Here is a 15,423-nt window from a genome sequence, read left to right on the forward strand (position 1 = left end):
TGAGTTACTTCAAGTTTTATCAACTTTCGTATTAACATTAGTGACACATGCATGATTATATGAGACGGACCAATCAGCGCACAGCAAGAACTCAGTGCTTAAGGTCCTTTTAACTGAAATAGTAGTTGACAAATCCTGTTCAAGCTCAATGTGTCCTCCTTGATATGAATTGTCTGGTTACCCAACGCACTCGGCTGTCCACATGATGCAACATATTTTTGTGCTTAGCTTGCATAGAGTAATCTTCTCAGGTACTCCACCTCCTATCAAGCATAATCCATCTTCCTCCTGTATTCTTGTCCCATTTGTTACCTCTCATCAAATCTATACTCTTCATGTTCAGTGTTTTATCATGTTTTCAAATGAGGTCATTCAGAAGGTATTGATTTGCTAAAGCATGCAGAGTATTGTACTTATTTATCTTTACCCATATATTTAACCCAAAAACATTAGAAAATATTTCTGGGGCATTTATGTTTAGGGACCTCCTAAAACTTTGATCTTTATAGTTAAAACTTAAAAGTTAAAAAGTTAAAATTAGATTTTCATGGGTATCAGTGTTAATTTGCTACCCATCCATCTCTAATCTTGATAATCTCATCATTATTTTCTAAAGAGGAAAGAGGAAGACATTCATTAGCAAATAATGTAGGGTAGGGGTCTATAGAACTAGGGTCTCATAATGCAATGACACCCACTGAATGTTCTATGGTTGGAGTACATCAGGCTCACATCAATGGCAGCAACCACACCTATATAAACAACTCTTTGATTGAGCACAAAAATAATCTATTTTGATTATGAAATAGTAAATACCTTTCAGTTTCATTTACTTCAACTCCCCTCAAACAAAACCACATAAATACTCAATCACATCATAATACATAGTTTGCCATTAGTTTATTGAAATATTTTATTGCATACTAATGAAATAATAATGAAAGTCATATTGCTTCTTTAGTGTAACACGGATCAAAAAAACCTTTAAAATAAATATAATACATACGGTGTTCTGGTGTTCCTGTAGCCTCACATTAAACTCTAGCATTTCACAAGGGGATTTTGATTTGCAAAACACTGTGTACAACTACTTTCGTTACACACACAGAAATGATTCCTACAGTTAGAATCTGAAATTGCCATTTTGAAAAGTTAGTTTTCACTATATTCATGGGGTGAATGAAGTGAATACTAAAACGTCATAAGATTAAATTATTTTTAATTAATAACCACATATCTCAAGACAGTACATACACATGCAGACCTAGTTTGCTTTAAAGAGTGCAAAACCGATTATCTCAATTTCCCATAGCAGAAGTTTATAACAGTATAAGAGCCGTTTCCAAAACATTCATGTTTTTATCTTGTAACAACATGATTGCATTGTTTATTGCTAGCTTTCACATATTCAAAAATATACTTTCAGGCAAATTTTAAAAAAAAACTTTCAAAATATACTAGATCCACTTACACATGTTATTGCTGCTTCAGTACAAAACACATGCAGCTATTAATGTAGTTACAACTGGAGTAAGCAATCATTGTTATGGTTGAAACCTACAACCTATGCTGTGTACAAATTACTCTAAAATGTTTCGACTGAGCCAAATATTAATAGCTGCATGAAAGATTTACCAACAATATAATACATCTACCTACCTATTTGGCATAAATAACATTTCAGTATAACAAGTTTCAAAAATGGCAATATATTATAAAGTCAGACTTTCTGAGGCAGTTCCATTAAACAGAATACTCGCTAACTGTTCTTTGATGCCTTTTAAAGCATGTTCCTCCCAAGTCTTGAGGTCAGAGGTTAAATGCAGCAGGGTCCAGTTAAATAGATTAGAAAAAATGTTTTGTATCCATGCCAGCATTAATGAAGCATGTATTTGTCACACCTGACAAATTATGGGAAGAAATCAGTTTCCTCACCCAGATTAAAATGAGCGCGTCCCCACATAATGATTCGCAAGTGAGCAAACTGGAATAATCCTCTGCCTCGTTTGTTCAACAAATCCTTGGAACATTTATTGGATTTTACTCCACTAAGATAATCTTTGTATTAATAACCTTTTGGAGTAAAGGCAATTTTACCAAGAGCCCTTATGACAATATTTCTATTAAACATTTCAATATTACATTTACCACATGAAGCTGTTAACTCAGCATAAAGCACAGCATTACAAAAAAAATATGTTATATATTATACAACATATAATCACATGAATCCAAAAACTAATCTGGGAAGTAGTGGCAGAAAACAGAATAATGCTTATTGGGAGCTTACTGAAACAATAAGGTCCATGCTGAAGCTTCACTTGCATATAATAGTCCTGCTTTTGCATTGTGTTACCAAAGCTAACTTGTCCAAAGATCAATGCTAATATGTTTTGTAATACCAATGATGTGGTCAAAGTTACATATTCATTGCAATTTTTTTTAATCATTTCACATTTGCTTGGGTGTGTCTAAATAACTATTATGCAATGTGCATTATGATCACTAAGCAATTTTTCACTACCTATTGTATTGATGCTGTTAAGTAATGTCGACACTATAGATGTATATCTGTCAATAATTGTCTGTCAACAGTTGGTACTGTGAATGTATTGCTGTTTTGCCTCTTTCACCATATATGTTGCTCTGAATTAATAAAATGTGCATCTAAAAATTAAATATATCCTGAATTTTGACAGGTCAATCACACAGTTCAGGTAGAAATGTGAGCTCACCTATTTGGACATGTGTTTCTAGCTTAGTTTAAAGAACATTAAAACAGTGTAATATAATGAACAAAAGCACTAAACCTGTAAGAATGATGGCACTTTCGCTATTGGCAAATTTGAGTTTCACACATCACTCTATGCTTTTAAACAGTTCTAAAAGCATTTTAAATTCTAAAAACATTCCTTTTGGTTGTACACATTTTCATTAAAAAATTATGACTACCCATTTTTGAAACAGTTCATACTATAAGTAAATAACTGAATCCCAGTACCTGTTCATCATTGTTAATTTTAACACTGATGTTATAGCTTTTATATGCATAAATAACTGACAGTGCTGATGTTAACTGTAACGCTAATTCAAACATACTGCAAAGCACTTTAGTAAATCAATATTTCTGTGAAAACTATACCAAAACCGAAAAAAATAAAAGAATCGAAAATTATGAGTGTAATTCTACAGGCTGTGTCAGGGCTCTCTTCCCTCATGGTAAAATATCACTTCTGGTTGGGATGATCCGAGCCACCTCTCCCCGCTTACCAGCATTGTATATAGTGGCCAATAGATGGCATTCTACCTGATCTACTTATCAATCAGCTTTACTAGGCTTTGCCGTAAGTCATTCAAATCAAAGATCTTGACATCCAAGATGTCAATGACCCTTTGCATCTCACTTTCAGTCCGGTCCCTGTCCTCAAGGGAGGAGGCTAGAGTTTGCTCAGCATTCTGCACCCGCCGCTCCAGCTCTATGTTCCGCATCTCCATCTCCTGAAAACCATGAGAAGCGACAAGGTCATTGGTGGTGTTTATCAATTGCTTACTGTTGTTTCAGCTTACAAATAGTACTTTTCACCTGTTTTGTGTCCAGTACATATAATACAGATTATATCAATAATACAAATGTACACTGCTCAGAAATCTTGAAGGAACACCTTGAAAACACAAATCAGATCTCAATTGGAAAAAAAAAATCATGATGGATATCTATACTGATATGGTTTTGTAATGTGTTAGGAACAAAAGGATGCCACAACGTTTGATGGAAAAGATAATTATCAACCTACAGAGAAAAAATGATGTAGCAGGTTAGTCCATTTTGCTGAAATTTCATTGCAGCAACTCAAAATTGTACTCAGTAGTTTGTATGGCCCCCTCGTGCCTGTATGCATACCTGACAATGTCAGGGCATCTCCTAATGAGACGATGGATGGTGTCCTTGGGGATCTCCTCCCAGATCTAGACCAGGGCATCACTGAGCTCCTGGACAGTCTGAGGTGCAATCTGGTAGCGTTGGATGGACTGTAACATAATGTCCCAGAGGTACTCTATTGGATTTAGGTCAGGTGAGCGTGGGGGGCAGTCAATGGCATCCTCCAGGAACTGCCTGCATACTCTTGCCACATGAAGCCGGGCATTGTTGTGCACCAGGGGGAACCCAGGACCCACTGTACCAGCATTGGGTCTGACAATGGGTCCAAGGATTTCATCCCGATACCTAATGGCAGTCAAGGTGCTGTTGTCTAGCCTGTAGAGGTCTGTGGGTCCCTCCATAGATATGCCTCCCCACCAAACCGATCATGCTGAACAATATTACAGGCAGCATAACATTCTCCATGGCTTCTCCAGACCCTTTCACGTCTGTCACATGTGCTCAGGGTGAACCTGCTCTTATCTGTGAAAAGCATAGGGCACTAGTGGTGGACCTGTCAATTCTGGTATTCTATAGCAAATGCCAGTCAAGCTCCATGGTGCTGGGCAGTGAGCACAGGGCCCACTAGAAGATGTTGGGCACTCAGGCCACCCTCATGAAGTCTGTGTCTGATTGTTTGGTCAGAGACATTCACACCAGTGGCCTGCTGGAGGTCATTTTGTAGGCCTATGGCAGTGCTCATCCTGTTTCTCTTTGCATAAAGGAGCAGATACCGGTGTCTCCTGGTGGGTTAAGGAACTTCTACGGCCCTGTCCAGCTCTCCTAGAGTAACTGCTTGTCTCCTGGAGTCTGGAATCAATGCTTTTGAGACTGTGCTGGGAGACACAGCAAACCTTCTGGCAATGGCACGTATTGATGTGCCATTCTGGAGGAGTTGGATTACCTGTGCAATCTCTGCACGGTCCAGGTATCGCCTCCTGCTACCTGTAGTGACACTGACTGTAGCAAAACTAGTTAAAAAAAACTGTTAAATCATTCCTGTTTTGGGGGTCGTCTCATTGTTGCCCCTCTAATGCATCCATCCATCCATCAATTTTCTCCCGCTTATCCGAGGTCGGGTCGCGGGGGCAGCAGTCTCAGCAGGGAAACCCAGACTTCCCTCTCCCCGGCCACTTCCTCCAGCTCCTCTGGGGGAATCCCGAGGTGTTCCCAGGCCAGCCGAGAGACATAGTCCCTCCAGCGTGTCCTGGGTCTTCCCCGGGGCCTCCTCCCAGTGGGACATGCCCGGAACACCTCACCAGGGAGGCGCCCAGGAGGCATCCTAATCAGATGCCCGAGCCACCTCATCTGACTCCTCTCAATGCGGAGGAGCAGCGGCTCTACTCTGAGTCCCTCCCGAATGACCGAGCTCCTCACCCTATCTCTAAGGGAGAGCCCAGCCACCCTGCGGAGGAAACTCATTTCGGCCGCTTGCACTCGCGATCTCGTTCTTTCGGTCACTACCCACAGCTCGTGACCATAGGTGAGGGTAGGAACGTAGATCGACTGGTAAATCGAGAGCTTCGCCTTTTGGCTCAGCTCCTTCTTCACCATGACAGACCGATGCAGCGCCCGCATCACTGCGGACGCCGCACCGATCCGCCTGTCGACCTCCCGCTCCATCGTCCCCCCACTCGTGAACAAGACCCCGAGATACTTAAACTCCTCCACTTGGGGAAGGATTCCATCCCCGACCCGGAGAGAGCATTCTACCCTTTTCCGGCTGAGGACCATGGTCTCGGATTTGGAGGTGCTGATTCTCATCCCAGCCGCTTCACACTCGGCTGCGAACTGTCCCAGCGAGAGCCGAAGGTCACGGTCTGATGAGGCCAACAGGACCACATCATCTGCAAAAAGCAGAGACCTAATCCTGAGGTCACCAAACCGGACACCCTCAACGCCCTGGCTGCGCCTAGAAATTCTGTCCATAAAAGTTATGAACAGAATCGGTGACAAAGGACAGCCCTGACGGAGTCCAACCCTCACCGGAAACAAGTCCGACTTATTGCCGCTCATGCGGACCAGACTCTGGCACCGGTCATACAGGGACCGAACAGCCCTTAAAAGGAAGCCCGGCACCCCATACTCCCGGAGCACCCCCCACAGGACTGCCCGAGGGACACGGTCGAATGCCTTCTCCAAGTCCACAAAACACATGTAGACTGGTTGGGCAAACTCCCATGAACCCTCCAGAACCCTGCGGAGAGTATAGAGCTGGTCCACTGTTCCACGGCCGGGGCGAAAACCACACTGCTCCTCCTGAATCCGAGGTTCGACAATCCGGCGGACCCTCCTCTCCAGAACCCCCGAATAGACCTTACCAGGGAGGCTGAGGAGTGTGATCCCCTTATAGTTGGAGCACACCCTCTGGTCCCCTTTCTTGAAGAGGGGGACCACCACCCCGGTCTGCCAGTCCAGAGGCACTGCCCCCGATGTCCACGCGATGCTGCAGATGCGTGTCAACCAAGACTGCCCTACAGCATCCAGAGCCTTCAGGAACTCTGGGCGGATCTCATCCACCCCCGGGGCTCGGCCACCGAGGAGCTTTTTAACCACCTCAGCGACCTCCGCCCCCGAGATAGGGGAGTCCACACCCAAGTCCCCATACTCTGCTTCCACATCGGAAGGCGTGTCGGTGGGATTGAGGAGGTCTTCGAAGTATTCCTTCCACCGACCCAAAATGTCCCGGGTTGAGGTCAGCAGCACCCCATCCCCACCATAAACAGTGTTGATGTTGCACCGCTTTCCCACCCGGAGCCGCCGGATGGTGGACCAGAATCGCCTCGAAGCCTTCCGGAAGTCGTTTTCCATGGCCTCACCAAACTCCTCCCAAACCCGAGTTTTTGCCTCAGCGACCGCCGAAGCCGCATCCCGCTTGGCCTGCCGGTACCCGTCAGCTGCCTCTGGAGTCCCACAGGCTAAATAGGCCCGATAGGACTCCTTCTTCAGCTTGACGGCATCCCTCACCACTGGTGTCCACCAGCGGGTTCGCGGATTGCCGCCGCGACAGGCACCGACTACCTTACGGCCACAGCTCCGGTCAGCCGCCTCCACAATGGAGGCACGGAACATGGCCCATTCGGACTCAATGTCCCCCGCCTCCCCCGGGACATGGGAAAAGTTCTGCCGGAGGTAGGAGTTGAAACTCCTCCTGACAGGGGATTCAGCCAGACGTTCCCAGCAGACCCTCACTATACGCTTGGGCCTGCCAGGCCTGGCCGGCTTCCTCCCCCACCAGCGGAGCCAACCCACCACCAGGTAGTGATCAGTTGACAGCTCCGCCCCTCTCTTCACCCGAGTGTCCAAGACATGCGGCCGCAAGTCCGACGACACGACTACAAAGTCGATCATCGAACTGCGGCCTAGGGTGTCCTGGTGCCAAGTGCACATATGAACACCCTTATGCCTGAACATGGTGTTCATTATGGACAATCCGTGGCGAGCACAGAAGTCCAACAACAGAACACCACTCGGGTTCAGATCGGGGGGGGCGTTCCTCCCAATCACGCCACTCCAGGTCTCACTGTCATTGCCCACGTGAGCATTGAAGTCCCCTAGCAGAACAAGAGAGTCCCCAGAAGGAATGCTCTCCAACACCCCTTCCAGAGACTCTAAAAAGGGTGGGTACTCTGAACTGCCGCTCGGCGCATAAGCGCAAACAACAGTCAGAACCCGTCCCCCCACCCGAAGGCGAAGGGAGGCTACCCTCTTGTCCACCGCGGTAAACCCCAATGTACAGGCGCCCAGCCAGGGGGCAATAAGTATGCCCACCCCCGCTCGGCGCCTCTCCCCGCAGGCAACTCCAGAGTGGAAAAGGGTCCAACCCCCTTCAAGGAGACTGGTTCCAGAGCCCAAGCCGTGCGTCGAGGTGAGCCCGACTATATCTAGCCGGAATTTCACAACCTCGCGCACCAGCTCAGGCTCCTTCCCCATCAGAGAGGTGACATTCCATGTCCCAAGAGCTAGCTTCTGCAGCCGAGGATCGGACCGCCAAGGTCCCCGCCTTTGGCCACTGCCCAGCTCACAATGCACCCGACCCCTATGGCCCCTCCTACGGGTGGTGAGCCCATTGGAAGGGGGACCCACGTGCCTTGTTCGGGCTGTGCCCGACCAGGCCCCATGGGTATAGGCCTGGCCACCAGGCGCTCGCCATCGTGCCCCAACCCCAGGCCTGGCTCCAGGGGGGGGCCCCGGTGACCCGCATCCGGGCAAGGGAAAACGTGTTTCCAAAATCTTTTTCATCATATGGGGTCTTTTGAGCCGAACTTTGTCTGGTTCCTCACCCCGGACCTGTTTGCCTTGGGTGACCCTACCAGGGGCATAAAGCCCAGGGCAACTTAGCTCCTGGGATCACTGGAACACGCAAACCCCTCCACCACGATAAGGTGTCGGCTCCAGGAGGGGCCCCTCTAATGCACTTGTTGTTAATTTCATTAACACCAAAGCTGCTGAAATTAACAACCCCCTCTGCTACTTAAATAACCAGATCAATATCCCAGAAGTTTAATTGACTTTATGCTAAACTCTGATTAAAAATTGTTCCTTTAATTTTTTTGAGCAGTATATAAAAGTGCCTTGCAACCCTGACCAGCATAAGTGAAGTGGTTGGAAGGATGGATGGATGAATGGAAGAAGCGGGCATTATTGTACATTCATTCCGAGTTTTGAGGATTTTGAGCAGTCCAAAGACATGTTGTTTAGGCTGACTGTCCTCTCTATTACCTGTTGTCTGTGAGTACATATATGCTCAATGATGGATTATCATCCCATTGATGGTATACCCTGCCTTGTGCTGTTTCAGCCTCACCTCTCCCACGTCCCAGATTATTGATGGATGGATGGAGATGAGGCAACCAACATTCTTAAGGTATTTTGTAGTCAAGTACTAAAAGTACTAAAAATCAAACTGAAAGTACTGTAGAATGCATAGTTGCCCATATGGACTTAATTAAAGAGATCACCTGCAGCCTATGGATAGCCTCCTCTCGTTCTTGCTCTATCTCATGGTAGTTTGACTTCTTCTGCAGAATATGAATTTCCTGAAACATAAGCAACACCACATAAGCAACACCACTGCTTGTATAGGGTCATGAGCATGGTCAGAAAATATCTGCAGTCACCAGCTTCTCAAACACTTCCTCATTCTCCTATTTATGTTCCCCTGTAGTAAAGTTTTAATTCTTATGTTCATTCTGAAGGGCACACAGTGTATAATTGTTATTAAGATGAAAGATGATTAATTCTTTAATGACATCTGTCTTTTCATCACAATTAAAACCCTCTCACAGGAACTTTTTTCAGGAAAAAAAATGCTCCACGATTCAACATAAAAGTGACCTTCTCTTTTGTGCTCTGGCTTTCCTGTCGTTAATTTGTCATACATGTCTTTAAATTGTTTATCTATACGAAATGTACATAACAATTGTGCACCAATATGGAAATTTTGACCGATACTGATATATTATTGATTAATATCGCCAATACCAGTGACTGTCTAACCTCTGAGCCACTTGCCAAGCGGGGGTTGCAGGTGCAGATTAGTGGAATGACATCTTTTTCTATTCTGTGGAAAACCAAAAATTGATCTGCAGGCCTGACTGTATTGCCCAGACAGGGAATGCATTTGTATTTGGGACCAGGCTGATGTCAGACTTTGGGTGCTAACCGGGAACTGATTTAATTTGGCCACACACTGCCCCAAAATTGAAGCAAAGCCACTTAGTGGCTGCAAATGGAAATGTGAAAAGTATGACATTGGACCTTGTGAATGATATAAATCAAGAAGTAGATCTACACCTGATTTCATTTTCAGATGAACTGACCCAAAAATGAAGCAGCAGCACTGTTTGGCAACAAAGGAAGGAAATGTCAGCTGTAGAAGACACTTGTATTGAACAAAGTAACTCTGAAAGTATTTTATGGATCTTTATCAAACTTTGCAGGCACATTGTAGGAGTGACAAACTGGATCAAATTGTGAGAATTTGAAAATTGAAGCAGCACCGCAGAGTGAAAGCAAGAAAAAAGGGTACTTTCTGACACTTACCACATTACAATAACTCATAAAATATTTGACAGATCTGTTTCAACCTTTGCAGGCACACTATATGGATGAAGATCTGGACTTTCAAGTTGCATTAAAATTGCATCAAAACTGAAGCAACAGCACTTAGTGACAACAAAGAAATGGCTGAGTTGATAAGATGCTTAATGCTAACGCTAAAGACGCTAACTCTAATTATTATTACTCTATTTATTTGATCTATAATGGATCTTATTACCACTTCAAATTATCTTATTACCACTTCATCATATCTGTGAAAATCTAACCCTGAAAATCTTCCCAATGATAGACTCCTAATCAACCTTACATTGGAACTGCACAACAGGGCAGCAGAATATGAAAATGGAAGCTGCAGCCACCACCTTATAAGCACAGCCAACTGGCTTCTAAATGTATTCTGTGTTTTTTTTCCCCCCAAACTTTCCAGGAACATTGTACACATCAGTGATTCTCAAACTGTGGGGCACGCATAATTTTAACACTGATATTATAGTTACATACATAAATAACTGTCAGATCTATTAACTATAATGCTAATTCAAACATACTGCAAAGCACTTTAGTAAAGTAATATCTTCCTAGGAAATCTATACCAAAATGGAAAAAATGGAAAGCTGAAAAGGGAAGCTGCAGTCGCCATCTTGTAAACACAGTCATCTGGCATCAAAATGTATTCTGTAGATCTTTTTGCAAACTTTCCGGGAACATTGTACATGTCAGTGATTCTCAAACTATGGTTTGCAGCTAAGTGTGAAGTGGCCGGGATGAGGATCAGCACCTCCAAGTCTGAGGCCATGGTTCTCAACTGGAAAAGGGTGGATTGCCTGCTCCAGGTGGGGGATGAGTTGCTACCCCAGGCGGAGGAGTTTAAGTATCTTGGGGTCTTATACATGAATGAGGGAAGAAGGGAGCTGGAGATCAACAGATGGATCGATGTAACATTGCCAGTAATGTGGATGTTGTACCATTCTGTCGTGGCTAAGAGGGAGCTGAGCTGGAAGGCAAAGCTCTCGATTTACCAGTCAATCTATGTTCTTACTCTCACTTATGGTTATGAACTCTGGGTAATGACCAAAAGAATGAGATCACGGATACAAATGGCAGAAATGAGTTTCCTCCACAGAGTGTCTGGGCTCAGCCTTAGAGATAGGGTGAGGAGCTCAGAAATTCGGGAGGGGCTCAAAGTAAAGCCTCTGTTCCTCTACATCGAAAGGAGCCAGTTGAGGTGGTTCGGGCATCTATCTAGTGTGCCTCCTGGACGGCTCTCTGGGGAGGTGCTCTGGTCATGTCCAACAGGGAGGAGGCCCTGAGGCAGACCCAGGACACACTGCAGAGATCATATCTCTCAGCTGGCCTGGGAACACCTTGGTATTCCCCCGGAGGAGCTGGAAGAGGTGGTTGCTGAGAGAGAGGTCTGGGCATCCCTGCTTAGACTGCTGCCCCCGTGACCTGACCCTGGATAAGTAGTGTAAAATGGATAGATGCATGGATGGATGGAACTTATTGCTGTCCAAGTTGATATATTTTGTATAGCTACACATCTTCAAATGGTAAAATCAGTAGTGCCATTAGTGCAAAAATGAAATTACTTCAAAGTGCATAGGCTATAATGCCACCGGGCCTGCTCTCTCTGAATATTACAATAGAAATATTCAAATAAGTATTTGTAGACATAGTTTATTGGTGATTTCATTGTTCATTGAAGTTTCAGCTTTTTAACAACTGTACAAAGTAATGTTATATGTTATATTAATCAACTCGGGTGAAACAAAAAATGTACGTTTTCAGGGTAGCCAGATCTCAAGCATCTGGCATGACACTCGCTTTCAGACTCACGCAGGAAATCTTACGGCAAATCTAAATTATACCATTATAAACCTAAAATTAGTCCAAATTATGTCATATATTTTAGTGTTCATGGATTTAAGTATTGGTTTTCTATAATCCCACACCGGCAATAAAATTAAAGACTTTAATCGCTGTTAGAGTAGGATATGGACGGTCTTGTTTCGAAAAGATATAAAACGTGACGTGTTTTTCCCATACAGTGGTACCTCAGAACTCGAACTTAATCCGTTCAGAACTCCAGAACGAATCCTAAAAAGTTCGGGTTCTGATCGAATTTTCCACATAATAAATAATGGAAAACCAATTAATTGGTTCCCGGCCCCAAAAATTACACCTAAATATGTTTTTTTTTTTTTTAAGCATTTAAATACAAAATGAACCGGATAAAACAAGAAGAACATATACTGTACTAAACACATCTAAGGACATTTATCAAAGCAGTAATTTGTAAAGTAAGAAAATAAATGTATCCAAACAATGTGTAAATTTAAAAAAAGCAATGTGTCATGCCCCAATCGTCCGGCAATCGTCCGCTCCTTCCGTGTGCTACACCCCCTCCTTAACCCCGTGTGTGATCAGCTGTTTCTGGTTGTTGTCATGAATCCTCTGTATTTCGTCCACGTTTCAGTTTGTTTCCCCAGTCCTGTCATTGTATTGTCCGTCTGCGTTTTGCCTGCCTTACCTGTAATTAAACCCTGTATTCCCTGATACCCTGACGTCTGCGCCTTTGTCTCCGTTCCGTCCCCGCTCAGCACTATAATATTATTGTAATTAAATGTATTAATGCTTTATTATTAATATTAAAATAATGAATAAGAAATCTTTATTTTTAAATGTATTTTATTATATAATAATAATTACTGTTACTGTCTATCATTGTCTAAATGTATTTTTACTGTCTATATATATGTATTCAGCTTGTGTAAACATGCACGATACTATTACAGTGAATGCGAGGCTGAGACTGAAGCGTTACCCTTTGTTTCTGCTGAGACGTGCTGCATGACTCATTTCCCTGTGTACAAGTTATCTTAGGTCGGCATTCACAGTATGACTTCTGAGATGCAGATCAAGTACTAGGTAATTTTTTTCCGAACTGGTTGGTTCGACTTTTAAGAAATTCGAGTTCTAATGAGTTTGAGAACTGAGGTACCACTATTCATTTTATATTTGTTGGAGTAACAACGCAAACGGAATGACGAGCCGTTTCAGGTGAAAATGTCACGCCCAGCTCCGTCCGATCCTAATGTGTGCCACGCCCACCTCGTTACCTCCTGTTTCTGCCTGATTGTTCTCACCTGTTGCTCGTTACCCTTAGCTTGTCTTGTGTATTTAGTCCTCATCTGAGTCAGTCTTCCCCAGACTTGTCATTGACGTGTGTAGTGTTGTGTTGCCCTGCCTGTGATCGTCCGCCCTGTCTACCCTATTAAACCCTGTTTGCACGTCTGACCGGCTCTGATTGCCTTTCTGCCTGTCTGCCGACCACGCTACATGACAGAAAACAGTGCACTTTACTTTTTATTTCAAACAAAAATCCGGGTTGCTAACTTCCGCCAGCTGGCTGGAGTGAGATTTTCAATTCGAGATTTCTGCACATATGTATCAGTTCTTACCTTGTAAATAATCTGCCTTTGTATTTAACCATGTAAATACACCTATAGACACGACTGTATTAGGGTCTTAAGTTAAGCACTTTATTTAAACATGCACAATTTTCACATTTTATTTATTTTCTCTTATTTTGAAATGCAGCCCTACCTTTATTTAGTAGATGTTGATACAACTAATACACTACTTACAGTAACTATATACACTCACCTAAAGGATTATTAGGAACACCTGTTCAATTTCTCATTAATGCAATTATCTAATCAACCAATCACATGGCAGTTGCTTCAATGCATTTAGGGGTGTGGTCCTGGTCAAGACAATCTCCTGAACTCCAAACTGAATGTCAGAATGGGAAAGAAAGGTGATTTAAGCAATTTTGAGCGTGGCATGGTTGTTGGTGCCAGACGGGCCGGTCTGAGTATTTCACAATCTGCTCAGTTACTGGGATTTTCACGCACAACCATTCCTAGGGTTTACAAAGAATGGTGTGAAAAGGGAAAAACATCCAGTATGCGGCAGTCCTGTGGGCGAAAATGACTTGTTGATGCTAGAGGTCAGAGGAGAATGGGCCGACTGATTCAAGCTGATAGAAGAGCAAGTTTGACTGAAATAACCACTCGTTACAACCGAGGTATGCAGCAAAGCATTTGTGAAGCCACAACACGCACAACCTTGAGGCGGATGGGCTACAACAGCAGAAGACCCCACCGGGTACCACTCATCTCCACTACAAATAGGAAAAAGAGGCTACAATTTGCACAAGCTCACCAAAATTGGACAGTTGAAGACTGGAAAAATGTTGGGGATGTTTTCTTGGCACACTTTAGGCCCCTTAGTGCCAATTAGCCATCGTTTAAATGCCACGGCCTACCTGAGCATTGTTTCTGACCATGTCCATCCCTTTATGACCACCATGTACCTCTGATGGCTACTTCCAGCAGGATAATGCACTATGTCACAAAGCTCGAATCATTTCAAATTGGTTTCTTGAACATGACAATCAGTTCACTGTACTAAAATGGCCCCCACAGTCACCAGATCTCAACCCAATAGAGCATCTTTGGGATGTGGTGGAACGGGAGCTTCGTGCCCTGGATGTGCATCCCACAAATCTCCATCAACTGCAAGATGCTATCCTATCAATATGAGCCAACATTTCTAAAGAATGCTTTCAGCACCTTGTTGAATCAATGCCACGTAGATTTAAGGCAGTTCTGAAGGCGAAAGGGGGTCAAACACTCTATTAGTATGGTGTTCCTAATAATCCTTTAGGTGAGCGTATATCACACTAAATAGTTAGACATTATGATCTTCTGGACCTTTGCTTCAAGAAATTTTATTTAACTGATCCCTGCCTTAGGAGAACTACATTAGTTCTGACTGGATCTCCTCTCTGTTAAACATTTTTGTCTCCTTTTTATTCGTTAACGAAAATGTCAGTACACTTCGTCATAGTCTTAGGCGTTGCAAAATCATTTTTATTTAGTTATCGTCTGGTTTTAGTCTGAAAATAAAGGCCGTTGACGATAACTATGACGAGACGAAATTTTTTCGTCCACAAAATTAACACTGGTGTGTACACTTTTTGTGTATTGATAATTTAAAAATCTGTGTAAAGAGTTTTCATTGCTAGTTACAACCAATTCTATCTAACCTGGTCAAACTGTATTATTGAATTAAAAACAAACAAAAGAATCCTTCTTGCAGTTCTGCAATAAGCACACCCCACCACCCTACAGCTAAACCCTAGCAGAGTAAACATGCTTGTGTTTCTTGCTAAAAGTGCGTAAACTGATTTCTGTTTAAGCTCCTCTTCCAAATGGCAATGGCGGTTTCCCCAAATATATAAAAGCAATGAAAGTTTCCTAAAACATAACTTCCTATCTTATTGGTTTTTTGTGATTATGATGGTAATCAGTTATTAACTCCGTAATTTAGTTGTCGGACATCATTACACAATAATGACCACTACCAGTGCACTA

At 43.4% G+C, this 15,423-nt stretch overlaps 1 protein-coding gene across 3 annotated transcripts in view; it reads right to left on the bottom strand.

Moving 5' to 3' along the window:
* Nucleotides 1–957: 957 nt before the first annotated feature.
* Nucleotides 958–15,423, bottom strand: part of LOC111835157 (homer protein homolog 3-like) — a 90,557-nt gene continuing 76,091 nt past the window's right edge. For all 3 annotated transcript variants that reach the window (XM_072704121.1, XM_023795157.2, XM_072704122.1), the window contains 2 exons: nucleotides 8,881–8,958; nucleotides 958–3,498 (listed from right to left, as the gene is read on the bottom strand). In XM_072704121.1, the coding sequence (XP_072560222.1) occupies nucleotides 3,313–3,498; nucleotides 8,881–8,958 (264 nt within the window). In that variant the 3' untranslated portion in view covers nucleotides 958–3,312. The remainder of the gene's footprint in view (nucleotides 3,499–8,880; nucleotides 8,959–15,423) is intronic.

The sequence above is a fragment of the Paramormyrops kingsleyae genome, chromosome 21 (assembly GCF_048594095.1).
Source record: "Paramormyrops kingsleyae isolate MSU_618 chromosome 21, PKINGS_0.4, whole genome shotgun sequence".
NCBI classification, from domain to species: Eukaryota; Metazoa; Chordata; class Actinopteri; order Osteoglossiformes; family Mormyridae; genus Paramormyrops; species Paramormyrops kingsleyae.